We start from the raw sequence: 27,889 nt of genomic DNA on the forward strand, positions 1-27,889 counted from the left end.
AGAAACCTGCGGGGCGGCCACTTAAGTTTTGTTTTATGACGTTGGACTGCGGAAGCTTCACTACTCGACAGGACTTGGTTGCTGGCTGGTCAGTTCATGGCACACGAAGGAAGGATACTGCGCGAGAAGACGAAGACGAAACATGAGGGTCGCAGAACGAGTGAAATCCTGTCACCCTCGTCCTGTCCTCGCACTCGTCCTGTCACCCTCGTGTTTTGTCTTCGTCTTCTCGCGCAGTACCATTCCTTCGTGGTCTCTACTCGCTACGGTATGTCCGCGAGTTATTGTCCTTGGGTCACGCGCTGCTCCATCTGGTGTTGCTGAGCGTATCATGTCACCGAAAACGCAAGGCGGCGAACCTGCCATTCTATCTTTTAGTTTACATTTAATTGGCGCTTTTTTTTTCAAAGTATAGCTGGTGCAGCAGTTTAATTGTAGCGCTTCGCTACACACAAGAACCAGTTTTCCCAACGACGGCACCTCTTTCCTGGAAGAAGACAGTGCATTCCTACTGCCATTTCTGACGATGTGAAATGTGGACGAAGGAGGTAGTGTAGACGCTTTGTCTATTGCTGTAAGCGGGTCTAGGTACAGCGCGTTTTTCACCAACTGAGTGAAGTCATCCGTGAATGTTGCTCACGTATTCAAATTTGGGCAATTAATTCCTAATTTAAAGGGTTTCGTATAGACGACACGATGTCGTGACATGAATCTGAGAACACGCCAACGCACACTAATAGGGACATAAAAACAACCTACAGCTTCATAACACATCCCATTCATTCTTTTCATTTTTTTTCATACTGCCAGCTCTCTTTGGCGTTTTACTGAAGTGGAAATAAGAACAAGAAAACATAGATGCAACGGAACTGAATACAACCTTTAAATCACAAAGCCATACAACAATTAATTACAGCATTGTTGTAATCCATCGAGACTTTTTTTTACATTTAAGAGCTATTGCAAACTTTCGAATTCCGCGCCACATGGACTTTAAAAGTCACGAGAATTGCAAAAAAAACGGACTACACACAGAAAGAAGACAACAAGGCGAGCGCAATGACGTATTGTTGGCAGGGGGGACGCAACAGAGGCCACCACTAAAACATGCAGTGCTATCAGTGCGTCAAATACGCGTTACTTTAAGTTACACGACCAAACTGAACTAGAAGACACACTACAGTCGCCCAGTCATGCTTCTTCAAAGTGGCTTTGGCCGGAGGCCGCCATCGCAAAAAAAACAAGATTCTGTGACGTCATATAGACGTCGCCGCACAGTGGCTGCGGCGTCGCCACTGCTCAATCTGTGTTCCTTCATATTTCCATTTATTTTACGCGTCTCGCGATCCCATCGGAGTCATTGTTATCGAAACAAATCTGTCTTTTTAATCAACCAAACTTGTATTTTGTGTTTCTAGACACACGTTTGTCCTGAATGTGGTCCTCACACCTCAAATACTGATTCTAGCGATCCCTGGGGACCCGCAAGTGGCCGAATAGCGGTAACCATCCTGAATTTATCATGCTCTCTGGACCTGCACACAGAACCGCCATATTCCCCCCATACCCAATGCCACGACCACTTTATGGGAAGCGAGGCTGGCCGGCTCCAGTGGAGAAGTTCAGCGAGGACTGGTTGAATGCATGGATATAAATCTCTCGACTACCCGGGGAGCTTCGGAGACTTTGCATTCCTTGTAAAAATGAAGGTACTTCTTTCTTCTCGTTAGAGGCGAAGGGAGTACCATTCATTGTTCCTGTAGAGGATTTATATCTCCATTCTACTGGGGTGATGTCCGTCTTGAGAAAAGGGATCCCTATAACGCTGCAAGAAGACAGCGTCATTTCATTCTGCTCTAATACATAAGTATTCAGAAATATCTTTCGTGAGGAGAAGTACGCTCCCGCCTTTTTTCTTTCCAAATAGTCAGCGAAGAGGGGGAGGATAACCGCCATGCTGTGGATAACCCCAGGGCAGTGCTTTGCTTTTTCAGGCTAGAGCACTCTCTTAATAAAAAAGGTCGTAAAAAGGTAGTAACGGCCGTATTTACTAACTTCTTACGAACCTTACTACCCCGCGGTTTTGTACGTAGGCTTTAGCACTAACAACTGCATGGTTAGTAAGTTAACTGAGTGTAGGAAGTGGTAGCACTAGATTTAGGTCGTGCTTTTGACTAGGTTGTGCATGACCAGTTAGTAAACGCATGTAGCTCAGAAAAGTGCTATCGCTGGGACTTTACTAGTTGGGGTAGTGGTGCTTACTGCCTGCTTCGGTTAGTAATTCTGACAAGTGCTACATTTACTACCTCCAGTTACTAAGTACCTAGTGTATACTGGGACAAGTAACTTGTTAGTATTCCATTAGTGAATGCTCCGACCTTTTTTGTTGCCTGCGAACTAAGAGTTTTGTGGGGAGGTATTCACAAAATGATGGGTTATGTGTGGTCTGCGGAAAAGAAACAGAAACTACGCGGCACATAGTGTTAGAATGTGCACGGGTATCCATCCAAATCTACATGAAGAAAATATTGGGCTTTCAGAAGCCCTGGGATTTAAGGGTATGAGAGAGGAAGTAAACTTCAAGGCTGTCGAGGGGACGAAAAGAAGATTAGAATGCTGGTGGACGAAAAGCAGAGAGGGGAATATTGCCTAGGACAGTTACCACCTGTAACAGGGAAAAGAAAGTATTTCGGGCCTAATAAGCTTTAGGGCCTGCCATAAGCAGCGCTAGTGTTAAACCAAGAGTGTAAAACATGGTTATATTAGTCCTTTTTGGTAAGATGACATGTCATCACCCCGCTTCAAAGGGGAAACCAATAGGAATCATCATCATCATCATCCCATTGAGATCCTGACCGTAATTCTGTTTCTCCGGATCACATCTTTTCGATAGCTATGACGATGCGGAGTAACCTTAGTAGCTGCAATTTTTTTTTTGTTGTTAAAGAGCGACAAACATGTCATTCTATAAAATCTACCACATCATCAGGGTGCGTACTACTGTCAGAAAGGAACTCACAAGAAGCGTGCGCTTCACCACTACTCTATTGCCAGGAGTGTACCAAATGGTATATGAAGTTACAATTGAGGTACATAATGTGCAACGAGGGATTTCTTGTGCCAAGCGCACATCATATTCCAGAATTAAAAAAGCAAGGGCGGATTCCTCTAAAAAGTAAGAAGACAACTTCTTTACAGATCGAATGGAATGCCGCTAATAATTTAACCTGGTTACGTTTTACATTGCAGAGAAAAACGCTGTCTGTCAAGGGATAGCGCACTTTAATTTGGCACATCGTCGTTTTGTGCCGGCTCGGAAAATAGATCCTCTTTAAACCGCATTTTTGAGGCTTTACGAGAACAACATTAACCGCTTTTGTTTAAGGAAAATACTGCTTCGTCCCGATAGCAATGACGGCCATTTTATCGCAAACTTGAAACAGATAATCGACATGTTTAAACACGGACTAAGCAGTGGCGACTCCCGAGCCCGTTATCGACATCTCTCTGTGAGTAAGGCACCCTCAAGAAACAGACTTGATGATTCTAAATTGGCCTCTCGTTCCGTTTGATCGTATCATTTGAATGCTAACGTGCCATTAACGCATTACCGACCATGTTTTATTCCTGACGAATAAAACGCCATTTCTTTCCATATTTTGCCACTGTAGAGAAAATTTTGTAGACACAAGAACGCTAGTAGGAATTATGACTGATATGAGATTTTTTTAATGGGCACCTTAATTCCTGATGCGTCAAGAGCGCAGATAACTTCTTTCCCATTATGGCGTTAATCTCGATGCCATTTTCGGCCAAATCGATGGCGTCATCGAAGAGGTCTTTCCATGGCACACGGCTGCCGGTCACGTTGAGTATAAGCTCGTAACCCTTCAGCTCGCCGAATACGCCCACGGCCAAGGCACCTGCAAATCAAGCACCTTGTCACCTCGGATGCTAGGATGCTAGTGATTGATTGGCGGGTTTAATGCGCCGAAGTTGCACCTCTGCTGTGAGGCGCGCAGTAATGTAGGGCTCTGGATTAATTTTGGCCCCCTAGGGATCTTTAATGTGCGCCGAAATCCTGACACATGGGTGCTTTTGTTTTTCGTATCCATCTGACAAGCAACCACCGCGTCCTGGAACGAACGCCCGTCCTTGGGCTCAACAGTATAACGCCTTGACCACTGAGCCACCACGGCGGGCTTAGGTGAGTAGCTGAGTACTCTTAATTAAAGCTTTGCAGACATATTAACAGAGCGAACACTCTTCAGCCTTATCATGTTTCAGAAAAGCAACTTCGCATAGCCAGTTCACAGCCCGAGCTGGAATGTGGTATTTTGCAGTAGTACTTGATTTCCGCACGTTTGACCCGTAACTTCTTCAAGCTCTCCTTACTGGTAGGTGTAGGAGTACACAGGCAAGCATCAATGATTTTAAATAGACTTTTACATTTTACGCAGCTGTGGCGGCGCTTTTCTGATGTAGGCGAGAAGTGAAAACGCCCGTTTGTTCGAGATTTCGGCGCGCGTTAAAGATCAGCAGACGATTTCGAATGATTCCGAAGCCCACCACTAGGGCGCGCCTCATCGCCTGCATAGCGTCGCGCGTTAAACCTCACAATCACAATCATGCATTTTGCGCAGTTTAGAATATCCGTCTTGTCTAAACGTTTCCAACCATTCTCGCTGAAATTCGTTGCTCTATTTTTTTCTTTGCTTAAATTTACCGATCTCTTGCGGGACAAACACACCCATTGGACTGCTCTTGCTGTCCTGAATCCTATGTTGCTATGAGGTAACTTCCTGGGGTAACTTCCTGGGTTTTAAAGGGGGTTACTGCCCATATTGTTATTTTAAACGCTCATTCCTTTCAGCAGTTAGTCGAACATTTGGGATACAAAAATGAACCCTGAGATTAAGCAATTTCCCGCAATCCAGAAAACATATACATTCATAGAAAATCACCTCCGTCTTCCTCCGCCACGATTAAGTCTGTAAGAATAGGCCTGAACCACAACCGGCTTTATAGATAGTGACATGCCCATAGTAGCCGGCGACACTGGGAGCCAGCGGGCCCGAAAATTGCTATGTAGGGACGGCGCGCTCCGTCATGTGGCGCTGAATGTCATCCCCAGCTTCGGCAGCCTCGCCTCGCTCGCAGTGCGACCAGCGAAGGCTCGCATAAAATACAGCGGTCGTACCAACCAATGTCGATTGTACCGATCAGTACCTATAATACTCACCAGCACCGAGAATTGGCTGTTTAAGCTAGACCCCATTGTTAGCTATGCAAACTTCAACGTCCGCGACTGGAGCCACGTTTGTAGCAGCTCCCTTTGGGTGGCTGATAAGATTAATAGCAAAACTTGGTGTTACAGGCGACCCCAGTCGATGTCTGCTGTGAAAACCGCAGTAATCTCTGGGATGTCTTTTTTAGCCCCTGGCCCCGCACTCAAGCGATGGAAGCGTGGTAAAAAATTTCCCGGGCGGCCGGTCCTGCTCAGCTGTACGCAACAACTACCATTGCGTAAGCTGTGTTCGCTTAAAGTACAATGCAAAAAAGTTGCGCAAGATTTTTTTGGTTATTCTTTCGTGGAAGCCCTTCTTTTGGCTAGGTTTGTCACGAAGCCTTCTGCGGATGCCGATAGTACCCTACAACTTAGACATCAGACTATACTTGCGTTCTCTCTACAAAAGCTGCAGGCCAATCAAGGCTGTGGGTGAAATTTCTGGTGAACGCTCGTTCTATGTGTTTTTTAAAGACGATAGTCTTTTTTGGGCTACTTGAACGAAGAAATTTTGCTCTGTCTATCTTCCCCTCTGTGACTTAATTCAGCCACATGGCCAAAGTGAAACAGAAGCCGCGCAATAGTCTTATATACCCACAGGCATATCCGAACGTCTAAGTCCGGTGTCAATGTTCATACTTGTCAAAATTGTTGAACAAGAACAAGACATTACGCAAACATAAGGCAGAAAAAAACAATACATAAGTGATATTTGCAGTGTTCCTTTAATAAACAAAATTCATGGATGCTAGGTTTTACGAAGCAAATGAAATACTATACATAAACTGCAGAAAACCGTCGCCTGCTGTTGCCCGCGCTCCTGGCGGCATCAAAGAAATCATACGGCAACAGCAACAAAAGGTTCCATTAGACCGTTTCCACGTTCCGCTTGGAACGCTCGTGGAGTAAGGCAACCTGGTTGTACAAATCTTGCAGTAGGGTGCCCCGATTCTCGCGCGTCCCCGCCGTATGGCAGCGCACGCATCGAGGCACCCGACTTCGAGCAGTGGAACACGGTAAATTTATAGTGACTTGAGCAAACATCTAGCGTATTATCTTGGGAGGAACGAAACGTGACAGGAACAGCATATGAGGTGAGCGGGAAAGTGAAGGGAGGCGTTACTTGGCAGCGCCTCCGGTCGACTATTGTATTTTGTCGACATTTGCAACGAAAGGAGCAGATACGCGGCCATTTTTTGTGTTATACTTGTGCTTGAAACGCGTCGTAAGCCAATGCGAATAGACCGCGCGCCGAGGGTTACTTCCTCCTTTTAGGGGCGAAGCACATAGGGGCTCGGGATGTCGGCGTCTCATGTCGGCTTCGTCGTTCATCGTTGTATCACTAACACACTCGTTTTCCAAAGCCTCGCGGTATGGCGTAACGCGTACTAAAAGAGCACACCGGGACATTAGTTTTTCGGTCGCGCTTGCTTGCTTGATTCTATTTCGCTCCGTACTCCCTTTGAAGGGGCACTGACGCAAATTTTGCGTTTTGGTTTTTTTGTTGTTGCGATAAGTAGCTAATCCCCTACTTATCACGTGTGGCAACCTCATTTCCTTCAGCGCGCGCGCGACGGTTGTTTAATCAGAGACGTTTATAATGCGGCCAGTCGCAGTTTCGCTTGTGATTTTGTGTAAACAAAGCTGTTCACGTGACCGTCGGACGGATATCACAGCAGAGCTGTCTTAGCACTCTCAAATTCCGCGTGGCCGGCACTTTCTGCGAATGCCCCTATGTGCTGATCTCGTCAGCCGCTTAATTAAAAAATTGGCCGCGTATGTGCTCCTTTCGTTGCAAATGCCGTCAAAAGACGATAGTCTTTATCGGCTTTTGCGAAGTAAATGTCTCCCTTCGCTTTACCGCTCACCTCTCATGTTGTTCGACTTGCGTCGCGCTCCTACCAAGGTAAAGACGCCAAATGTTTGCTTAAATCATTTTAAATTTCCCGCGTTCCACTGCTCCAAACTGGGTATGTCGATGCCAACGCTGCCGTACGGCGAAGACGCGCGTGAATCGAGGCGCCCTACTTCAACGTTTATAGAACCGCGTTTCCCTACTCCACGTGCGTTGCAAGCAGAACGTGGAACCTATCTAGTGGAAGCTTGCGTAACTGTTGCCGGTTGATTTGTTAAAATGGCGCCAGAAGCTATAGTGGCGCGGGCGACAGCAGGCGACGGCGGAGTGAATTCTTTTTCTGCAGTTGATAAAGTATTGAATTTCGCAAAATTCAAGCATGTTTGATTTTTTTATAAAGGAACACTGCAAATATCACTTCTGTATTGATTTGTTCTCTCATATTTGCGTAATGTCTTGTTCTCCTTCAACAATGTTGACAAGTATGAACATTACACCGGACATAGACGGGTAGATTTAGCTGTGACTATATAAGACTATTGCGCAGGCATTGTTTTGCTTTGGCCGGGTGGCTGAATCTAGTCACAGACAGACAGACGGACAGACAGACATACAGACAGACCAAAATTTCTGGGTTTAAGTAGCCCAAGAAGACTATCATCTTTAAAAGCGACCGTGGACGTGAAAATGGTGCCGCGGCTAGAGAACGACGCGCAACGTTCGAGACAGTTGGTGGAAAGACGCGCCCTGGGAGCAGCCGGATGGTCTGCATACAGGTCCGCCTACATATGTGTTAGGCGTGACTCTGCGGCGGATATTCGATTGCCGCTCTCGTAAGCAGTGCAGATGACGATTTTCAATGCAATCTGCCATCGCATCACTCCTTTCTCGTATGTGCTGCCTGGTTTGGGACTTGAGTCCAATTTCGTAACAAGCAGTAACAAGCTATCGCTCGAGCAGCCTGCGCCACTTGGCGGCCGTGACCGCCGTCTGCGCTGCGACCGTGCGCCTCGCTCAGACCACCTTTCTTGTCCCCGGCGCGCTTTCGCGTCCAGTGTAATAAAAAGCAATAAAAATAGACGGCCTGGCATTGCTGTACAACTCAAGACGCTTTACATACTTCAATAGTCTCTGCTTTACAGTGCCTCCCAAAACGGCTTTGCAAGCTGGGGTCCGGCTGCTCCCTCTCTTCTAGGATCCGATGTCAGTATGGGGAGAGGCTAGGTCGACCCCCCCCCCCCTTTGCTGTTCGTCCAGCCTTGCACCACAATGCAAGCTGCGCCAATTTTTTTATAACTGCATGAAACAATGCGCGAAGCACCTCTTTGTAATTGTTTTTTTTCTTATCCTTGCAATGGAACAAAACGCCCTCAATCTTGGTGTTTAATTTTTTTTTCTGGTGTCTGCGGAACGAGAGGATATTTAGCAGCTGTGGGTGCTTTTTACAGAAATAGCCTGGTGGGTGCGCGTTGGGTTGGCGCCAGCCATGCGCGTGCTTTTCCCACCCTACCAAATATTGATGTCGCGTTAAGAAAAGGTGACATTTGCACACCGTTGAGCCCACAGAAGGTGTGCACTTCCCCCAGGGTGAATCGGCAAAGACTGACCACAAAAAACTGAGAAAACGACGGAATAACAACGAAGGTAGGCCTACCATATGCGTATACAGCGGCGAAATGGGATTAATAGCAGCGCCAGCCGGTGCAGTGGCGTTTGATACAACAAAAAAATGGCCGCGTATCTGCTCCTTTCGTGGCAGATGTCGACAAGAGACTACAGTCGACTGGAGGCGCTGCCAAGTAAATGCCTCCCTTCTCTTTACCGCTCACCTTTCATGCTGTTCCTCTCCCGTCTCGTTCCTCTCAAGATAACACGCTAAAGGTTTGCTCAACTCACTTTACATTTACCGCGTTCACTGCTCCAAGTCGGGCGCATCGGTGCCTGCGCTGCCGTACGGCGGAGACATGCGTGATTCGAGGCACCCTACTACAACGTGTATAGAACCACGTTGCCTTACACTGTAAACGCAAACTAGCCGGAAATGGAGTTTTAATCAAGTAATGTGCCCTGAAAAGTACCTATAGCAAAAAATGTACTCCCTAGGCATGATCTAAAGAAGTGGACGAACCTCCATGGTAGTACCGTTGCCCATCCGGGTAGCAAAAGGGGCGATTTAGAACGACTTAACACCATTTGTGAGATGGCGTTCGGTTCCTTGTATACTACGAAGTCCACAATAAACGCCCTATCTGAGGTAATCATCTCAAGCGGGCGGTCGCCATGTTAGTCTTCTGTTGTCTCCGTGCACCAGCACTTATACCGTGGCCTAATGCTAATTAGAACGAGTAAGCAGGACGCGACGGTTGCACGCAGCTACAAAATCAATACCGTACGTATACCCGTATAGATGCTTCAACCAGCGCGATCACAGGCAGAGAGCGCGGCCGTGTTGTCTCAATCTGTTTATTTTGGCGATAGGTGTTGTCAAACTCTGCTGCTAACGAAGAGGCAGTTCTCGCCGTTGCAAACATTTGCAACGTTCATCTGCTTCGCTTGCTTGCGCATACATAGACGATTTAAATTCCCGTGCCAGCGCGCCAACGCACCCGACTGCAACGACTCAACTTGCCCTGGCGGCACGACTGGCTGCCCGGATGTAAACAACCTCTGTGCTATAAACGCAGCGCGGCCGGTGACTCGGCGCAGCCGGAGCTTCAAGCCTCGCCTTGGGCCGTCGTTTTTTCTTATTTGTGAAGGACTAGTAGTGCCATTTGGTGGAAAGATTTTCATGTGCCCCTGTCACACGAGGAACGGCCGCAAACAACATTTGGATACGGCGACAGGTGTGGACAGCTCGCTGGTAAGTGGTCTTTCATCAGTCGATGCGTTTGTCAAACGTTTGGATAGGGTTAACAGCGAAGTACCCGGGTACCCGTGCCGCTCACAGCTCGTACACGCACGGGCAAAGAAAAAAAGCGCACACTCGTATTATTTTACTTGTTTGTGGGTTTTGGGGTATGCGTTCGCATTCTTTTGTAGGCCGGTTTGTAACAGGGCTGTCGAGGTAAAATCGTTTGTCGCGCGCGGCGTCGTTTCAAAGCAACGTGACGGTTACTTCGTGCTGGCGAAAATCAGCGCAGTCAGACGGAAGCGGGAAGGAAGGTAGAGAGATCGGGAAAGAGGGCGCTAATATATAAAAGAAAGCGTAATGCAAGACGAGAAATATGACACAACCCGCCTGCATTTCTCCGACCTTCAGGACAGAGCCGCACACGGGTACGTTGTCACAAACTCGAGCGTACGACGTCTAAAAGTACCGTATATATATATATTTTTTTTTTCATTTTTCAACGTGACCTGAGCCACTTATCTTCTCATTGCCGCGCATGCAGACCTGATTGTGTCCCTGTGTTTGAGCGCACAGCCATCCTTTTTCGACATAAGAACCAGCAAACGCGAGAAATTGTAGAAGCCAGCCACATCAGAAAAGCTGGTTCCGAATGTATCAGTCATTCCTCTATCGCCCTGCTTAATCGAGCGCTATTTTGAGCGCTATTTCGGTGCTTCTGGGAATGCGTGTTGGGGGTGGGAGGGGGGTCTTAATCCATGTATGATGCGGTTATCTTTGCTGATTTTTCGCCTTTCGTGCGCCTCAAAGTTTGTTTTGTGGTTTTGTTGTTACGGTTTTTTAGTATTTTCGGCTGAGTGCGCCGAGAACTGTGACGCATTGGGGGCGCGGCAATTGGGCGCTTGGGCATATAAAGCTTTGAATTATGCAATAATAAACTAGTTGCGAGTGTGCGCTTGTGCCGTCTTCATGTGTTCTTGTCCTCGTTAATTTGCGCGCAGTTTATTTTTCGCAATGCATAATTACCAACTCGCCCAACTCGCAACCCTTTTACAGATCCTATACTCCGTAAAAATGAGTTGCCTGTCCTTTTAGGTACGGCAAAATCTCGCGCAGCGCATCATTCTGCCAGGGGGCCATATCCTAAAGTCAATGCACACACTATGAAAGCAGCTTGCACTTAATGCGTCACATTGTCTGCTGATAAGCATTTTAGATTCGCCCCTCTCATCATCATTCACTTCGTGGAGATGGCGGGATTTTCTTTCATAGCTTGTTGTCACTGCAGTAATTAATAGCAGAATCACTCCTACAAATCACAGAAACGGTTCGTTTCACGTTGAAAATACTCACAGTAACACACTTTGCACCACACGTAGGAACAATCGGTTGCAGTGATGAGGCATAAGGGTAACTTGTTGTTAAAGGGTCATTGAAGACAACCAGCACGTTGATTTCAAACGGAAGTCGGACCTCCGCATAGCCATTTCAGCATTGATTTAGTGCCAAGATGCCTTAAGTGCTGAGAAATCGCTGTTCAACTGCTCATCAAACGTGACGCAAACACGACTGCAGTCGTTGTTTGCATCAGGATAAACCGGAAGCAAGTGAAGCAGCGGTGATTAATAGCAGTATACAAGCAACTGAATACAACATTACCACGTACCAAGCAGTTTGGTCAGTTCCGGTCAAATCGCTCATGCTTCCCCAAACTCCCCTGTCATTTGCCGTTCGAGACCACTAAGCAAAATGTTTCTCCATTGGACCTGTGATCAGTATTTACGCTTCACTGAAGAAAAACATTGGCCTTTTGAGGCCTCGCAAGTTTTGGCGTCGAACGATTTTCTCATGCGTAGCTCGCATGCTCCCTTGGAAAGCGGTACTGCCACCCCAAGTATGGACGAGTAGCACCATCCAGCGGCAGCCAAGAAAGAAGTTGTGCGCGTCAGGCCACTTAAGCCCTTCCGGTGAAAACGTGTTTTTGCTAGTTTCAACCTTATTTTAAAAAAATGCCAGGTGTAAGAGGGGTATAATAGTGTTCTCCGTGAGCTAATCTATCAACCTAGAGAGACTTGCATTTTAACTTCACTGCCATTTAAAGTTGTGCTCGAGTATATTGTGCGGAAGTAATATCTTTTTTATTGCTGCAAAAGCCACGATGGTTAATATACTGGCACTTGGTTTTATGAAGCCTTTGCATTCCTAATTTAAGTACTGAAATTCGCAGGGAACCTGGCATAACAATTTTATTACTGTACCGAATTATTAAGTTCATTTAACCATAGTGTCTGTTTTGAATTTTACACGTGGGGCATTTTTTTTTATTTTTTGCTTTTTCAGGCAGATGTTCCTTTGACTCCCTGCCTGCATTCCGCGAACGGGGAAATTAGCCTCCGCATCGATGGCCAGAGTGTCTTGACTGCATCATCTTTACTGGGAGGACTGTGTAGTCTGTTTGCATCGTTCTGGGTTTTCAACATTCAGTATCCCAAGAAGGCACACAGAGCTCTAACGTTTGTGGAACATGCCTTTTTGGACCTTGCCAGCACCAAACCACGTGTGAAGGATTTAGAACTAATTAACTTTTATCGCATCAATATCCCGCACCAATATTTTATTTGTTTTCAATCCTGTAATCATTGGATAGTAGTTTAAAGAATTTCGTATTAGGTTTCTGACGTTTTCTTTTTTTTTTTTACTGAACAGGGGATATTTGATGGGCCCTTCTGTATGCTGATAATACAGCTATCTTTCAGTGAAGCAATAATATTAACCAACTAATATAACTTGAAACAATTATCTAAATAATGTTGGCAACTGGTGCCAAATGAATCAACTCAAAATTATTGGACAAACACGAATTACATGGCTTTTTCTTCTCACTCTGAAGAAGCTGTCGCGATACCACCCATTCATTCTGTTCTATATCCTTGCAATTAACCCCTCAGACTGGGTCACTTTTCTTGGCGCATTTGTGTCTTTATCAAAACGCACTGGTATTTTCCGCAGCATATTTCTCGTTCTTTATATTACTCATTTATCCATAGCCATCTCATTGCTGTCTGTCTCCTACATCATTTATCTCTTGTGCCTTTACCATCTACAAAATGCTCGTTACCTTTCAATATCAAATCGTTACACAGCTCTCGCTCATTTCACCACCAATTGAAAAAATTTTTTGTTGTTGTAAACCACTGCAACCATTTTTTTCACTTTGTGTACTGAGTACTGATGCGTACTGATAAGTACTCACGCGTTCTCAATCCTCTAGTATTATATAATGATGTCATTTACCATGCCGTTGTGTTTGTGCCTATATGTTTTTCGCGTATTTCCAGTTCTTGTAGTAATATTGTTTCTACAGTTTGTTCAACTAGCACACAGATCGCTCATTTCACCACCAACTGAATTTTTTTTGTTGTTGTAAACCACTGCAACCATTTTTTCACTTTGTGTACTGAGTGCTGATGCGTTCTGATAAGTTCTGATAAGTACTGACGCGTTCTTGATCCGCTATTATTATATAATGATTTCACTTACCATGTGGTTGTGTTTGCGCCTATCTTTGTTTTTCGCGTATTTCCAGTTCTTGTAGTAATATTAATTCTACGGTTTGTTCAACTAGCATTCTATTGCTGTCTTCCATTCCTAACTGGCGTGTTTTTAGCAATTTACCATTTTTGCTTTCTTATAGGAGGTCGCCCTAAGTTTTTATTTCGGAGCCTCCTTGTGTACACCATGTACCATGTAAACTTGTATGCGAAAGTTCGTTTGAAATAAACCTGAAACCGAGCAAAACCGTGTGAAATCAGTACTCCCGCAGGGAACTAGAAACTCTCCCTTGTGGCCTTGAAAAAACTCCTTTCGGAAGGCCTACAAAACCGCCCCAACTTTGCAAAACTCCATTCAAAAGAAATATATGCTTCCCTTGAACCTCCTAAAAACTCCCCTCGCGAGGCCTACAAAACGTAAAACTCCATGCAAAAAAAGTAAATGCTTCCCTTGAACCTCCTCAAAACGCCCCTAAAATAACATAAGTACTTCCCAAGGGAGCCATAATAAGCTCCTATTCAACCGCCTAAAAAGTCCATAAACATGACTTAAAAACGCCTTGAGGAAGTAAAGAATACTCCATTTTGATCTCCTTAAATTCTCCCTAACATTTCTTAACACTCCCTAACTACCTCCTTTCTATCATCTAAAAACACCCTGTTTTGAGGAGGTAAACAAAGCCTCCCTGTTCCATGTAGTAAAAAAACTCCTACAAGGAGGATCACTAGAGGACAGGCGAAAAAGAACCTCTAGGGAGTATATGGGTGGAAAAAAAGTTTAGAGTGTACTACACGGGGGTTCCAAGCGGAACGTGGAAAATATCTAGTGGAACCCTTCGTTGCTGTTGCCGTATGACTTCTTAAATGCCGCCAGGAGGGCGGGCAACACCAGGCGGCTCTTTTCTGCAGTTGATATAGTATTTCATTTGCTATCGTAAAAACCAAGAATCCATGAAATTTGTAATAAAGGAACACTGGAAATATTGCTCATGTCTTGATTTTCTGACTTATGTTTGCGTAATGTCTTGTTCTTGTTCAACAATGTTGACAAGTATGAATATTGACACCGGATTTAGACGTTCGGATTTGCCTGTGGGTTTATAAGACTATTGCGCAGCTTCTCTTTGACTTTGGCCGGGTTTCTTAATCGAGTCACAGAGCGACAGATAGGCAGACCATAATTTATGTGTTTAAGTAGCCCAAGAAAGACTACCGTCTTTAAAAACCAACAAGCCATAACAAAACACCGAGCATGGGCAGGTGGCTATCTATAAAGGCGGTCATGGCCTGAAGACTATTGGTTAAAACTCTAAATGAACCGGCATTCCAGCAAGAAATTGGCATATCTGCTCCTTCGCCTGTTGCCGTACGCGAACATGGAATCTGCAACCAAAATGTGCCTGGGTCCGGTAGAACTGTTTTTTTTTTTTTTTACAACGGAGTAGCATTAGAATAACCTTTGATTTTTCATGTCCGTGGCCCAAAACGTTCAGCGCGAAGAGAAGAGAAAGACAGTTTTAAGTGGCATCTAAGTTTCGGTCTTAAAATGTACGACGCGATAGCGTTACTTCAATGCCCAGAGAGCGTTTCGGAACGGAATTGGTGCAGTTACAATCCATGCTTCATAAGCACTGAAGGACAATGAAGGAAGGCTAATAGCAAGGGTTTTTAATCGCTGTGGCCCAGGAGAGACAGAAACCATCAGCGCTTCCCAGACTTAAGATGTGAGGGTGAAAGGTTGTGGTACCTAAGTTGGTATGCTAGGCTTGAGAAACATGTGCAGGAAACGCTGGGCGGTCGCCGTGAAGCACGTGCACACGAGGCGCTCGGCGTTTGTTTTTGTTTGTTTGTTTTTTTTTACTGCAGAGCGGTCACCGCAGCTTCCTTCAAGACAACTGCGTCATCTTTGGCTTCGTTACAACTTGCTTTTCTTTCAAGACAACTGCGTCATCTTTGGCTTCGTTACAACTTGCTTTTCTTTCAAGACAACTGCGTCATCTTTGGCAGATGACACAGTTCTCTTGAAGGAAAAACAAGTTTATTAGAGCGAACTTGTGCTCCCCTAACAACTAAAAAAATACACAGGCGGCGTGGCAGCAGTCAACAAAGTAACGTGTGTAGCCGAGTGCAGGCGAATCGAATGCCGCGGCGTCTGCTCAGAGGGCATTTATCTTTCCGCGCGGATGCTTCTCGAGCCATTCAATCCCATCGAGTACATTGTAGATAAAAGAACACTATTCCAGGCTAGTGGCGTTAGGGCGAAGTATTCTCCCTGTGAAATGAGATAATCCGTGCAGTATAAGAAAAAGAATGGAACATGCGCTTCAGTCGAGACACAGAAAACACAGCCCGGCGCAGCCGCGCAGTAAAAGCAAAAATATAAACAAATACAATGCATGGTTCCCGGTAATATGGGTGTCCTGATGAACGTGTTGGACTCCTGTGTCTAAGCCCGCTAGAGACGGCAACGATCAATTTGTTTGGCAAAATACACCTATTCTAAACATCGTTTTTCCACCCCGACTCATACGTCCACCCTAGCCTTTGGCAAGGCTAGGCTGTTTACAGCAGCACTCCGCGTTTGCCTTCTCGCAAGTGGTTTGACGCTTACCCATAAGCGATGCATTGGGTTTGTTTCCGAACATTTCCTTCTTCGCGGCGCGTGGTGCCCTCGTTCTTGCCATCAAAGCAAAGGCACTTTGCGTCTGCCTGAGAGCAGCAAGAAAAAAGAGCAAATGAGTTGACCGCCACAAAAGTGACCCAACCTGCCGTGCTGATTACAAAGGAAATTGCACCGTAAAGTACTATTGCGCAAAGGAACACTGAAGTGACTTATTTATGACTCATTTACGGCTGTATTGTGCACGTTAAGTCCTGTATTCCTTAATTTCGATATTTAGAGAAAACAGCCCAATTTAACTACAGTGCATGGAAGGGGAGAAAACCTCCGCACACAACTGCCACCCCACATTTACGTTACACTGGCTTTCTTAGAGCAGTTTGTCGCCATCTCCTTTTTTTAGTTTTGTCATCTTCCGCTACAGCATGTCTACTTGCACTTTAGTGTTCATGTAGCGGTATGTCCATGTGCACTGTAATTTGTGTTCTTCCTTGATTTTAAATGTACTCTGTCTTGTACTTAGCCTTTTTTTGTCCTTACAACTTTTAATCATTTAAGTACTGCGTATGTGCGCGCCTATGGTTTTTATGCTATTTTTCAATTATAAATGTGCTCTGCCTTGCACTGGCCGATTTCTTCAGTTTTGTCATTTTTCCCTACAATAGTATTCCTTATATTATACTTCTATTGCAGCCATACGTGCACGTTTAGAATCATCTGTGTTTTTTCCCGGTTATAAACCGTCTCTGTCTCGTAATTGTTGTGTTCGTGAACACCGTTGTTCCTTCTGTGCTCATTATGTATGCTTTTTCAGTTCAAACAGAGGATCAAAGACTAATCCCTCGCTATGTCGAAGAATTTGTACCCGTGTAGAATAGCCCCTGCCCGCGACAGTCTCGGACCATGACCTGTGGTGTGGTGCGAGTTCAACACCTCGGCGTAGATGGCACATTGCCGCATAATAGCATTGCGACAGTCACAGTTCAAACCACGTGGGAGCTGCCATTCAAGCATCCTCTCACCCCACGTGTGCGCAATGGTAATCTTCCTTTTCTCTGCACACCGGACGTGACACACACAGAGAACCACAAAACGGTGCTGTTGAAGACAGCGTAAGACGTCCACGTTAAATGGACTGCTTGCATTCCTCGCTGGCGCAGGCACTCAAGAGAAAGACCCCAGAATGGGACTGTAAGCATCTTGTTCCTCCTGCACTCGCCCACGAAGTTTTTAGAGTGCACAACACGATTTAGGCGAGCGGCTGAGAGAAGCAAGCTTCTTTCATCTACCTGAACCTGCTCCGGGAGCATGCGTTTCCTCCCGTAATAAATGCGGACCCAAAGAAGACCCACTGTGACCATGTGTGTCACTGCAAGAATGAATGAATGAATGAATGAATGAATGAATGAATGAACTTGTATTGGAACACAGGACTTTTGGTGTCGCTGATGGGTGGGGTCACTTCCTAGTCCAGAACACCACTGAGTCTGGTTTTCTCCTGGGCCATGTTGACCATATAAATGTGGTCTTCCAGAGCAGGCCAGGGCTCCCTAACAACTATTTTTTTCTGGTGTTGTGTTTGTACGCCCATTGCTGTTGCGCTCCCAGGATATGCGGAATATTGTGGGAGGGCTGCAACAGGTTGGACAACCCGAGCATATTTTCCTCAGGCTATAGATGTGGAAGTGTGGGGAGTTGTCTAAGTATTTGGATGTGAGGCGGCTTCCATTGCGTTTAGCTCTTTGCGAAGGTGGGTATAGTGCCCAGGCTGCCACGAGTGCTTCCAACCTTTCCCCGTAGTCGTTGGGAAGTACGGTAAGAAGCGGCGTGGTGCTGTTCCCGCCAAATATGGCAATTCACATGCAGTGGTGTTAGCCGCTCCATACCCCACCAATCCCCTGTGGGCGGGGCCCCAGTCAATCAAGAACTCCAGAGGTGGAGAAGAGCATGGAGCTAACACGTTCCTTCGTCGTGTTCCCCCTACATAGTGAACAAATGTAGCGCAGCAGAAACACAAGGGATGAAAGATTACACACAGACGAGCGCTCACTCCCAACTGATTCTTTATTCTCAAGACGACAAATATATATGCTTAGCCTAAGCAGAAACAAAAAAGACGTAGGAAACAAAAACGAAACAACAAAAAATACTGACAAAGAAAGATCGAGTACACCCAACACGCGCCAAACATCGTCACAATCACAGTGGCCTGCCGCGTACGGCATCACATTGCAGAAAATGTAATTCACGGTCAGATAACGCAACCGACGGTTTGCTAACACAGTCGTTTTTTTTTTCCCGCGCAATCTCAGCTGCCTCACTGATTAAGCGCGCTTGTTTGTCTTTGATTATCTCAACAACTGCGGTGCTAGAGAACTGCGCAGTGCAATCCCTGCACGTGCTGACATGCTGCGCCAAAAAACCTTCATTGACATTGCGCACCTTATTGGCATGCTCGCGTAGACGCTCATTGAGACATCTGCCAGTCTGTCCCACGTAGCTCGCACCGCACGCCCGTGACGTAGCTCGTCCGTGTGTAATCTTTCGTCCTTTGTGTTTCTGCTGCGCTACATTTGTTCACTATGAATTACCAACTAGCCAACGGAGTGGGTCAGGGAGCAAACTGGTGTTAAAGACATATTAGTAGAGATTAAGAAAAAGAAATGGACGTGGGCAGGGCATGTAATGCGAAGGCAAGATAACCACTGGTCATTAAGGGCAACAGAGTGGATCCCTAGAGAAGGCAAGCGTTGCAGGGGGCGGCAGAAAGTTAGATGGGCAGATGAGATCAAGAAGTTTGCGGGGATAAATTGGTCACAGTTGGCACAGGACCGAGGTAATTGGAGAATAATGGGAGAGGCCTTTGCCCTGCAGTGGGCGTAGATAGGCTGGTGATGATGATGATGATGATGATGATGATGATGATGACCAACTAGCCCAGTCTACAGCTTTACTTACCCCCTACATAACCAGACAGGTGTGTACATAGATTATTCTGCGGGGTTTTGTTTTCAGCACTCCGAATCTACGATTTGTGAAAATGGCGACACCCCAGTGATTATTGCTGCAGATGCGATTGTGGAGCTTGGCGAAGATCCAGCAATCGGATGCTTTCTTACATTGTGTGTTGCACAGTGAACCATGGCCTGGGATCTACCTGGGGACTATGGTTACAGCTCCACTGTACACTCCTCGCCACGCCCTCCCTGAAATGTCGCAATGCTGGGCGCTATTCGGCGGCCACTTGTTGGGATCACTGAGCCTGCGCCCTGATTGGCGTACACGCGGTGTAATAAAACGTCATTTTCCCTACCCGCCAATAATGCGTGTCCTCAGTCGGTGACGTATAAATTGCGCCACTGCCCTTGTAATTCCACACAGCAAATCCCCAGTAACATAGCAGCTCCCACCAGAGAGCAAGATTCGCTGGACGAATATCGTCACAAATAGACAGGATGCCCACGTGCCGATAAATAACACACTACTATAAATTAACAAGAAAGAATTGCCTAGACGCGGATCGCAAACATTGTGAAAGCCTGGCAAGCATGGTCCTAATAATATTGACGTGCCCACAGATATAAGACGGCACACGCAATAGACGCTAAGGAGGCTCTGAAGCTCAACTCAGACCTGGTGTCACTAAATAAGGTTTCAGAGCATCGGCACTGTTTTCTCTCGGTGTTCTGTGAGGCCACCACAATCATTAGTCAATTCACATCACGCGACATTTGTTTACTGTGCGACGATTAGCAGACGGCGCCATTTTGTTGATTATACATTTTCGTCGGTCGACTGTAGTAGTCCTGCTCTGCGGCTTCGCGTGACTTACGTTGTTCAAACACGAATAAAAGATACCGCGCTTCGCAGCATTTCCGCGGGAGAAGTGTGTCCGAAGATGCTGTTCTGCTGCGTCTTCGGCAGTGTTGTTTATAAAGGACCCGGAAAAAGTTAGCGGCGAGACCGCAGTAGCGGCAATGAGGCGACACTGATAAATACCAAAATGGCCACCACCTCCCCTTACGCACCTCAGTGACAGTACTCTAAAGCCTTATTTTGTGACTCTGCTCAGACTTAGAAACGCAACGGACGATCATCAATCAAGCTCACGCAGCCGCCAGGTACCAAGGGAACCTGGCCGACTCCTAGACATGACTTTTTAAAAATCCCACTGATTGATACTGAATAGACGTTTTCTGTCATCATCATTACCATCCCTCTTCACGTGGTGGAAGGGCCCTGAATCTTTTTATCGGCCCCACAGCAGGCGACACTAATCATTGTCATGCTACTCTGCTGCTCACAAGCTGACGAGTGCTCTCGTGGCTGCGCCGCTCGACCCGTTGATATTGAAGCTGTTGGCCGCCTGTTGGTAGCCATTTTGTTCTGTCTGCGTGTGAGAGGCGACGGAGGCCAGTATGGGGTGGGGTGTAAGTTTATTTCATTAGGATGAGGGCCGAAGCATGGTAGCCTAACTCAACGGGCGCATCACGACAGTGCATTACTCCAGCGCTTGCGAAAGCGAAATTAAAGACTCAGCTCATAGTTGATGAGTTTTCAATTTCCATGTATTCTTACTTAGGCTGAACCAGACGTTGTAGTGCATAACCGCATGAACGCGCATAGTGCATAAGGAGGTCTGTACAGTTACCATCTATGAATTCGAAACTATAACTGGTGTGAAGCCCCCCGCAAAGTGCCGAAAATAAAAATAAAGCTTGAATTACCCCAGTCTCTTATCCCAGTAGGCTGCAGAATTTTGAAGTGCGCCCATTCATCAGGAGTACCACTCTTTATCAAGGCTTACCGGCTGTAGTACATGCCGACGTATCCACCTCCGAGGCCGCAGTAGTGAGGCAGTGCGACGCAAACGCACAGCAGGGTTGCCACTGTAGCGTCACCCACCGTCCCGTTCCGGTCGAAAATCTTCCTACGCAGATGATCGGAAGGTTTCTGTTTATACAGAGTGTCCCAGCTATCATGCACCAAGGTTAAAAAAAAAAAAGAGCAACGGCGTTACTCGAAGAAACCCTAGTGCGTAATATCACTTAGAAAAAAAAAACAGCGCCAAAAAACGATACGACAGGGAGTAAAGACACACTGCGCTGGCAAACTTTACTCCCTGTCGTATCGTTTTTTGGCGCTGTTTTTTCTAAGTGGCATCATGCTCCAACTAGCCCGTCTCAGTTCACTTGTGCTAGTGCGTAATGTTTGCAGTACTGTGGAGAAGCGGGCAGCATTTTTTTCCTTATTGAGACTTCACTAATTCATTGTAATTAATTATCTAACTCGAGAAGTACTGTCCTAATCACTGAAGTGTCAATGAGGCACTTGTAGATACCCACGAGGGGCATCTAAGTGCGGTATTTTCAGCTACGAACTAATTGCGTACTCATTTATTCTGACGGATAAAGAAAACCCGCGAAATATGAAAAATACCACGTGACGGCGCCGCTTCCGCGCGCATTGTAAAGCAGTGTCCCCAAATAAGCTGATTGAAAGCAACTGCTTCGCCTGTCACCCGCCTGAAGAGACAGCGCATCACTTTGATAATGGCACCCATGGAAGGAGCAGCAACAGCAAGATTCGCGCGGCGCGTGTGCAGATAAGGCACAAACTCGGCCGCGATTTGTTCTTTTTTTCTTTTGTTAATTCATTCTGGCTAACTCAAAGGCAGCCTGTTGTAGGGCGTTGCTCTACGATGCGCGCTAATGCGCGCGGAGGCGCCGTCACGTGGTATTTTTTCATATTTCGCGGGTTTTCTTTATCAATCACAATAAATGAGTACGCAATTAGTCCGTCGCTGAAAATACCGCAGTTAGATGTCCCTCGTGGGTACCTAGAAGTGTCTCATTGACAGTACTTCTCGAGTTAGATAATTAATTACAATTAATTAGTTAGGTCTCATTAAGGAAAAAATTCTGCCCGCTTCTCCACAGTACTGCAAACATTATGCACTAGGTTTTCCTCGAGTTACGCCATTACTCTTTTTAAATCTTGGTTCATGATACCTGGGACAACCTGTATACACGCGCCGAGCCACTGATTTTTCACATTTACAACTGTGATTTTTCACTCGCTAAAAATGCCTCTTCATCACCCCGCAATTCCACTTTGAATGGTGATAGCCAGAGTGCCAAAATATCGACGGCTGCATCAAAACTTGAACGACTGCAAGTATTTAACGACTTCATACAACGCAGGATGCATTCAAGAGGCATGATACAATTAAAATAGAGTACATTTATAAATTGCGCCTCACACAGACTTACTATTGTTATTCACCTAGTATCAGACATTTCCTAACCTCATTGGCCGACCGGCAATACCAGAGTTCAAATATAAACACACGACGTAATGATGCCTGGAAAACGGCTTATTTTCGTACCAATTATGAACTACAAATGTTGGTCTATAATCTTCCATCGAATAAATATCAAAACATAGCCATATTCTCACACAAACAAGTTCGGCAATATTTTTCAGATTTGCAGTATAATATACTCGTTTGATTATTTGTGTTTCCATAATTTGAGATCTCTGGTATACATATTTTGAATGACCTCCTGGAAATGGTACTTTCGCCTTGTTGTCTGTTACATTTTGCGTACTTTTTGGGAAGTATTGTGAATTTCAGAAAAGGTGGTAATCATTTGTTTGTTTTATTGTTGCAATGTACTTTGCTATGTTCAAGTTCAAATGTATACGCTTGGGATTATGCTCGTCGCTGAGCCTTGTAGTGCTTTCTTACGCTCCTTCAAGCTGCTCAGGCAGCTTTTACCCAAGAAACCACCCAGTTTTACTGGAAATAAAAATTGAATTGAATTGAGTTGAACTGAATGTATTTATTTATTTATTTATTTATTTATTTATTTATTTATTTATTTATTTATTTATTTATTTATTTATTTATTTATTTATTTATTTATTTATTTATTTATTTATTAGAGTACCCTCAGGGCCTTTACGGCGTTACAGAGGGGGTGGGTACAGTGCATGAAAAGAGGAAACAGTGTAGAAGTACAGGCGGTATGTAAACACAAGCATATTTCCGGAAACCAGGTTACTGCATTACATGTACAGAAAGTGCATTCTTGAAAGATGCGGGATCTTCAATGGACACAATGTGGTGGGGAAGGTGGTTCCATTCCTCAGACGTTTTGGGGAGAAATGAATCTGAGAATGGGTTGGTGCGGCCAGATGGAACGGCAACCTTGAACGGAATTGTCGATGCGGGATGATATGTACGTGGGCCGTGAGAAAAGGTCGCGTCTCATAGATGGGTTATGGAATAGATTTTGTGAAACAGAGAAAGTAGAGAAATTTTTCTGCGATTGTGTAAACTTGGTAGAACCAGGTTATTTTTCATTAATGAAACACTGGAGGTACGGGAGTAGTCGGAAAGTATAAATCGAGCTGAGCGGTTTTGTACAGATTCCAGAAGAGAAATTAGGTTTTGTTATAGTGGATAGGGCATGCACACGCAGGTAGGCTTCACGCGCTCACCACTGACATTGCGGTTGTGCTAGGGGGATAAGGGAGATTGCGACGCGGATGGTCTCATGGCCGGATGCGACCTGTCTTCTGTCCTCCGTGGTTTTGCGGTTTGGGTTCGTTTGTTGCACAGACAGTGAGACGGCAATGGTCTAAATAGTGGTGCATCATGAAGGCCATGGGCGCAGTCATAGTTTATTTCACCGAATCGGCCGAAGTCAGTCAGTCCCATGTTTGCCCTCTAAAGTTAAACAACCGTCCTTCCAAGATCCATTCGATCAGCTAATTCTCTAAGTAGTTACTCAAACAGACCTAGGAGTGATGCGGTAGTTGATGGTTGAGGTTTCTTCCAGAACGGTGCACGGGCCGAGAAAGCGATGAAGAAACTTTTCGTAGCGTCCGGAACCACGAACCGGACTCCATAGCAAGATCTCCCGTTTGCCCGAACGCGATAAGTATATGATAAGTTCTCAACAACTTCAGCGCTGTCTAGGTAATAAGTTGTGTGCCCGAAACTGACACAAACGCTCGGTTAAGGTAGCGTTTCCGTCATGTTTTCTGGCAACCGGCTTATTTGCCGAGGCCGACTTCGACTTACTGGCGTCTTATTCGTAAGCGGGAACTTAATCGGGAACTTATGCGTACGGGCAAATGGGCAACTTCTTTTGCTGTTCCCAGCTTCGCTGGTCATCCTTCTTCAAGAGTGGAAGAACCGTGAATTTCTTTTCTGATTCGTGTTGAGGACGCTTCGTACTCACTGAAGACGAACACCGATCACATCTTTATCCGGGAACGGAGGTTCTAGCCATAGCTGTTCGATATGCTAAAACGCGTCCCTCGAGAGCGCACCTGGTGACGTTGGTGCACTGCTTGGCCCCGGTGACGGCCGCCCATCCGCGGTAGTGCCCCATGACGGTGGAAGAGACGAAGCGAGGCTGGCGAGGTGGCAAGCGGAACCGGTACCGCTCGTACGCGTACGCCGCTGCGCCAACCACCATCAGTGCTAAGAAGATGCAGACCGAAAACGTTGCCACCGTGGAGGCCCGACGGCTGAAGTGCCGCTCAGGCTGTTGGCCGCGTTCCCTGCAGGATGACACAAGGTTCGACTTGGTGCCTACACTATATTTGTCGAGAAAGCTACGCCGTAGATACGCTGAAACTTAAAATATTCGCGATAGGCACGCACAGAGCGTTAGCGATAGTCGTCAACGATTCTCATTGTTATCTTCTGCCAAATGACCCGCCGTGATGGCTCAGTGGCTAAGGCGCCATGCGGCTGAGCCCAGTGACGCTGGTTCCATTGTCGACCACGGCGGATACTTTTCAGATGGAGGCGAAAAGCAATTAATTCTGAGTTCTCCTGAGCTCTACTGAGCAATTAATCCTGAGCTCTCCTCTACGGCGTGGCTCGCAGCCCAGGTGCAGCTTGGGCGCATGAAGCCTCCAAAACTTGAAACTCTAAGAACGGCTGCGACTCTTCGTGATGACGGTGATTCCGGTAGGGATTGTACCGGAGGTCGCGCACTTTTTCCCACATCTATTGACCCCGTCCTGCGAGACTTATTTGTGGGGCAGAAGACCCTGCTGCAGCGAACCAACCACTGGGGCCCAAAGAACTCAATGAGCACTTGCAACATCACTAGGATGTACCCAAGGTTGTTTAACACCCGACGTATCAACGGGAACAACCCACTCCTAGAGCCACTAATTTAATTCTGGTATTTACGAAGGCACGCACCTGCTCACTGTTGGAGCTTCCCTGTTTCAAACCGAATTTTTTTAAGGGGGGGGGGGGGGGGGGGCGTTTGAACCTTTCGCTTCTGTTCCGAGTTCCTCAGCGGAACAGAGAAAGCAGTGGTTCAAACCATTTTGAACTACTGCATCGTGGTTCTGCCAGGCATAGATATCACCTCGCTTGCTATCTAGCAATTTTTGCATTATAACACGCGCAGGAACAAGATATCAAAGGAAGTGCAGAATCCCTATTATACAAATCAAGACACCAATATCGCTCGTGAGAGCCCAAGAACATTGAGTTCGATTCCTGGCCGCGGCGGCCGCTTTTCTGATGGAGGCGAAAAGCGAAAACTACCCCCGTGTGTTCGAAAATTTGGCGCACGTTAAAGATTCCCGGCAGGTGGTCGACATTAATCCGGAGCCACCCACTACGGTGCGCGTCATCACCTGTGAAGCGTCAGTGCGTGAAACCTCATAGTCAATCAATATGGCTCAAGAGCGTTATATGATTACTGCAATTGCGGTGTGTGGCTATGGCCCATGACTGATGACTGCTCTATGACTTGACATATGCTATGCTATGCTATGACTTGCTTCGATATGGACAATAAAATGTACAGCCTTTGTCAAAATTTTGTCGCCCAAGCCTGAAACGCGCAGGCTGCAAAAAATCAATGCAAAAAATCAATGTGCAAGCTTTTGTCCCGAGCCAGGCTGATCTTTTTATGCAGGAAAGCTAGAGAAAGCACCCTTCTTTCTAACTGCCATACAATATTTGTCACATTTAAAGGTAAAGCCGATTCTTTTGAATTCTTTGTGGTCGAGACGGCTTAGGATGGGCCCACAAAATTTTGTCAAAGGGTGTACCTATGTAACATTTCTGCTTCATGCTTCATGTTTGCTCCATATTGAGGTCAGTAGTTTGATTCTGCCCGGGCGCATCCTTTTTTTTTTAAGCTGCCGTTGGCGTTTCTGGCAACTGAACGAATAATTTGACAAAAGAAACACCCCTGACGTATGCAGAATTGTCAAAGCTCCTTCACTGGGTCTGTTTACTGGCCGCTGTCGTTGATTCTGGGTATGGAGGTTCAGTTAGCCACACTGAGAGCAACCCAGCGGCTGCGGGCGGCGTGTGCAACATTTTCAAAATAATGTTTAAAATACGTATACAATTTAAAATTATACAAATACTTGTGTTAAAAGGTTTTCAATAAGTGATCGACCGTTTCAGCAGCTGCAAGGTTTGTAGGTCATGTGACCGGGACACATTGTAGTGTCAAGTTTCTACACTACGAACTGCCAGCCTTCCGATTTCAGAAAGTTTGCTGCCAAATTAAAATTATTTCCGCCAATTTGTTTATAAACTGCCTGTGGTTACTCGACTATATAAAACGCTGGCGTTCATATGAGCTAGAGAACATGTACACAAGAAAAGGTCTGTCCCTTTAAAACATTGCCTAAGAAAGTCGTCAGGAAAGCTGGTCGGGAGCAAATGATAGAGCAAGAGCTGCGCCAAGCACACTAAAAGCAAAACATGAAGTACGTTAGCACTCGAGCTGCAGCGTTTGACACTGGAAACGAAACACGGGCAACCAGACCCAACAACGCTGCTGCTTGTGGCTGCCCAACACTCCCTGCTATCCTAGCTGTGGCTGTTTCCCCTCTTTGACATTATTCGACCTGCCTACGCGTGCTCATTCGCTTCACCAAGAACTCCGCGAAGCGTGTCGACAAGTATCAGCACGTGACTAATTCATTATGTTCTTCGCGTCCCGTCTTCAAACCCAGAAGGAATTGCTTCCATGATTGATTGATCGCAGGGTTTAACACGCCGACGCAACGCAGGCGATGAGGCGCGCCGTCGTAGAGGCATCAGGATTAATTTTGACCACCTGGGGATCTTTAACGTGCGCCGACATCTCGTACACACGGGCGTTTTTGCTTTTCGCCTCCATCAGAAAAGTGGCCGCCGCGGCCGTGAATTGAACCCCCGACCTCGTGGTCAGCAGCGCAACGCCTTAGCCACTGAGCAACCGCGGCGGGCAGGAAATTACTTCCTACTTTTTGTATTCGTTTCCGTAAGAAACAGGCCCATCGTGGCCGGAAACCTAAAAGGCGACCTGGTGCCCACTACCGCAGTGCCTCAAGCAGGAAGTTCTCTTCTGCCGGGTACATCTGCATAAATGAATGGCAAGCACGCGTACTTGAGGTAGCCCTCATGTCCGACGGCTGCGGGTGGCGCGGGATCCCGGGACCGGATGGGCGCATTGGTGGCGCCTGCTGCAGGCTGCGGTGATCCCTGTCCCGGCGAAGGCGTTACCGCGCCTGCTGCAGGCTGCGGCGATCCCTGCCCCGGCAACGGCGTTACCGCTCCGGACGCCGCTGCGGTTCCAGGTGAACTTGCCGAAGCTGGCGACTTCACCTTCCCTCTTCCCTTCTCGCGCCTCCCTTTTCCACCACCACCACGCTTGCCGTGAAACGCCGCCCGAGGAGGCAT

At 46.4% G+C, this 27,889-nt stretch overlaps 1 protein-coding gene across 1 annotated transcript in view; it reads right to left on the reverse strand.

Annotated features, from left to right (window-relative positions):
• Window positions 1-27,889, reverse strand: part of LOC144148337 (scoloptoxin SSD14-like) — a 42,499-nt gene extending 14,610 nt beyond the window's left edge. Inside the window, exons 1-3 of the mRNA XM_077679886.1 lie at window positions 27,597-27,889; window positions 24,505-24,738; window positions 20,969-21,091 (exon numbers count right to left, since the gene is read on the reverse strand). Of these exons, the coding sequence (XP_077536012.1) occupies window positions 20,969-21,091; window positions 24,505-24,738; window positions 27,597-27,889 (650 nt within the window). The remainder of the gene's footprint in view (window positions 1-20,968; window positions 21,092-24,504; window positions 24,739-27,596) is intronic.

The sequence above is a fragment of the Haemaphysalis longicornis genome, unplaced genomic scaffold (assembly GCF_048455015.1).
Source record: "Haemaphysalis longicornis isolate Haplotype H1 unplaced genomic scaffold, Haemaphysalis longicornis Haplotype H1 scaffold_8, whole genome shotgun sequence".
NCBI lineage: Eukaryota > Metazoa > Arthropoda > Arachnida > Ixodida > Ixodidae > Haemaphysalis > Haemaphysalis longicornis.